At 39.9% G+C, this 3378-nt stretch overlaps 1 protein-coding gene across 1 annotated transcript; it reads left to right on the top strand.

The window, feature by feature from the left end:
• Positions 1-1136: 1136 nt before the first annotated feature.
• Positions 1137-2083, top strand: LOC109371509 (hepatitis A virus cellular receptor 1 homolog). Its single transcript, XM_019624063.1, is given in 1 exon segment — positions 1137-2083. A coding segment is annotated over 1 exon segment (933 nt). The 5' UTR covers positions 1137-1150.
• Positions 2084-3378: the final 1295 nt, after the last annotated feature.

The raw sequence follows: 3378 nt of genomic DNA, 5'->3' as shown, positions 1-3378 counted from the left end.
GAGAAAATTAAAATCTGTAAAGGTTGAAAGGGATCCACACATTGTATCTGAGCTTCTTGTATTTTCTGCTCAACAAATTCTAATTCCTGATTAGCCTGCGGGGTTAATTGGTGAGGACTGTCAAGCTGTGAATATCCTCATAAAAGGCCAAATTACTGAGAGCATAGATAGGAATACCTAGAGTAGGACGTAGCCAATCAATGTCTCCTAATACTTTTTGTAAATCATTTAAAGTAAAAATCTGGTCTCTTCTGATTTGAACTTTTTGAGTTCTGATAGAATGTCTTTCCACAATAGTACCCAAATACTGTACCAGTGTGGTTGTTTAAATTTTATTTGGAGCAATGTAAAGTCCTGCTAAATCAAGCTGCTGTTTAAGTAGTTCAAAACATGCAGCCAGCTGCTCCATTGAGGACGCAGCACAGAGAATGTCATCCATATAATGAATGATATAACAATCAGAAAATTTAGTTCTTACTGGTAGAAGAGCTTGAGCTACAAAGAGCTAACAAATGGTTGAACTGTTACGCATTCCCTGTGGAAGCACTTTCCACTAATATCTCCTCATACGTTCTTTATTGTTAATTGAGGGAATTGAAAATGCAAATTGAGGAAAATCTTGAGGATGTAAAGGGATTGTATAGAAACAATCTTGTAAATCAATCACTAGTAAAGGCCAATCTTTTGGGATCCTAGAAGGTTGTGGGAGTCCAGGCTGTAACGCACCCATGGATTCCATAACAGCATTTACAGCTCTAAGATCTGTGAGCATTTGCCACTTTCCTGACTTTTTCTTGATGACAAATACTGGAGAGTTCCAGGGACTTGTAGAAGGTTCTGTATGATCTTGTTCTAATTGAATCTGTACTAATTCTGTTAAGGCCTCTAATTTTTCCTGAGACAGGGGCCACTGTTGGATCGAGAGAGACTTGTTTTTAGTCCATTTAAGATGCACAGGAGCTTGTAGCTCCACAACAGTGGCTTCTATAAAAAAGGCTTTTGATCACTGACAACCATCATGGGAGCTGGAAACCTCCTTACTCACTGGAACACATCAGAATTACAACTTATTGTGGAGCAACCATCACCGAGAACCACCTGAACACCAGCTGGACAGAATTCCTGTAACTAAGACATAAAGAAGACCACCATGTGGAGACAGGCTGATGGCATCATGTGTCCTTGGGTAACCTTCACAGGCCTCATACTACTTTGGACAGATGCTGTGGTGTCTCAGGTACGAGTGAGTGGAGTGGTGTGTCAGCCTGTCATGCTACCCTGCACGTACTCCACAGTTAGAAAAGTCACAACCATGTTCTGGGGCCGAGGGCCATGTCCTTGGTCTCTATGCTCAAATCAACTCATCGGGACTGATGGACACCGTGTCACCTTTCAGAGGAATGTGTGTCATGAACTCAATGGACTCATTTCTAAAGGGAATGTGTCTTTAACCATAAAGAATGTGACTCAGGCTGACAGTGGCACATATTGTTGCCGTGTGGAGCTCCCGGGGTGGTTTAATGATTTGAAAGTCAACATATGATTGGAGGTAAAGCCAGCTCAACCTAAGGTCACCAGCGTTCCAACATCAGCTAGGGTCTCTACCTCTGCTCCTACAATGCCAGAATCCATGCAGAACCTCAAGACAGATACTACTTCATCTTCTCCAATGTGGACAGCAGAAACTAAGACTGTCACACCACAAGAAACAATTACAACCAGCTTACCACTGAACCCTTGCCTAGCAGATGGGAATGGCAGTGTGGCATAGCACTTAGATGGTGTTTGGGAATACAATGAAACTCACATGTGCCTAGACCAAAAGTCGTCAATGATCACCAGTGAAGCACGCTACATTGGAATCTCCGTTCCGGCTGTGCTATTGCTCACTATTTTGACTGCCATCATTATCAAAAAATATTTATGCACAAGAAGAAAGGTGTTGCAAATATGCAAGGTTTCATCTAATGACCCTAAGAATGGAACTTTGGAAAATCCTGCTGCAGTGCACTACCGAGCAGATGAGAATATCTACATTGGGAACAATCTTTACAACGTGCCTTCAGACCCCATGGCCCGCTAAAGCTATATGCCCTTCAACACAGAAGACAATACTTTCTGTCACCATGTCACAGCCCTTTTAAGATCTAGGATGATTTTCCTGTCAAATTTCCCACAGCATTCCAATCTGTCTGTTATTTTGGGTAGAGTGTCTCTAGCTCATCTATGTATAGTTTTTTTGGTAATATACTCCTAATTTTTTATATTAATACTGTCGCTGTCTTTCTGGTAATTGGAGAACTCTCTCCCAAATATGAAATGAGCACTTTAGTATTGCATATTCTCTTTAGACCTTATGGATCTTGTACCCATCAAGAATTATCACTGGGAAGATACAAAAAGATCTTCTACCTCAGTCATGAAAGCTGCCAAAACAGTAGAATAGGACTTAAAATCAGCAAATTTGATTTGTTACTTAAATGACTTCACTTATAAGCATTCCGTGATTATTGCTTGCTTTTTTTAATCTTGCAACTCTAAATGTTACATTTCTTGGATCCCCCAAATCATGGAGGTGCACAGCTTTTTATTTTCCTCATGAAGAAATAAATTCAATGTGATTACACCATTAGATCTGTTTATTTCATGGCTCTAAAAACATGAGTTTTTAATGCTTTCCCTGGAACCAGAAAGGGGAATTTTAGCAGTTAGAAGAAGCTAAGATAGTGCATGGACCAAGTACGTAGCAGGGATAGAAAATCAATTGCCATGTGATTTAACACATGTAGGCTATTTTTGCTGCATCTGTGCCATGGTTCTAGGCACTTACGTAGACAACTGTCAGGGAATCTAAATTAAGTTTTAGAATGATGCAGAGCAGAGATAAATAAGAGAGAGAGAGAGAGAAAGGGAGGGAGGGAGGAAGGAAGGAAAAAAGGAAGGAAGGAAGGAAGGAAAGAAGACAATAGGGAATAAGGCTTCCGGACTCAGAAAAGTTAGTTTGCAATATAATAGTGTTGTTTGAGGGTATTACTTCTTTCAACTGAAATTCTAAATTGTCCCCTAATAACTTTGACTTTTAAAATTGTTTTGGAGAGATGAAGTGTTTATTTCATATCAGATCAATTCCAAAGCTCTTCCTTTTTCACAATTGAATTAAATTTCTGGTTTTGCCAAGAGTTAAATGGACGCTAAAGGTAAGAATATTTTTAGCCACCAGAAACATTTCTTTCTTTTTTTTTTTTTTTAAAGATTTTTATTGGGGAATTGGGGGGATGGGAACAGTGCTGGGGAACTGGGGAAAGGGGAACAGACAAGTTGCTGTCGTTTTGTTCTTCAATCTAGTTGTGGAGGATGTTGCTTCACTGGCCCAAGTTG

The sequence above is a fragment of the Hipposideros armiger genome, unplaced genomic scaffold (genome assembly GCF_001890085.2).
Source record: "Hipposideros armiger isolate ML-2016 unplaced genomic scaffold, ASM189008v1 scaffold_575, whole genome shotgun sequence".
In the NCBI taxonomy this organism is placed as follows: Eukaryota; Metazoa; Chordata; class Mammalia; order Chiroptera; family Hipposideridae; genus Hipposideros; species Hipposideros armiger.
Note: the sequence above shows the minus strand (reverse complement) of the source record. Positions and strands in the feature narration are given on the sequence as shown.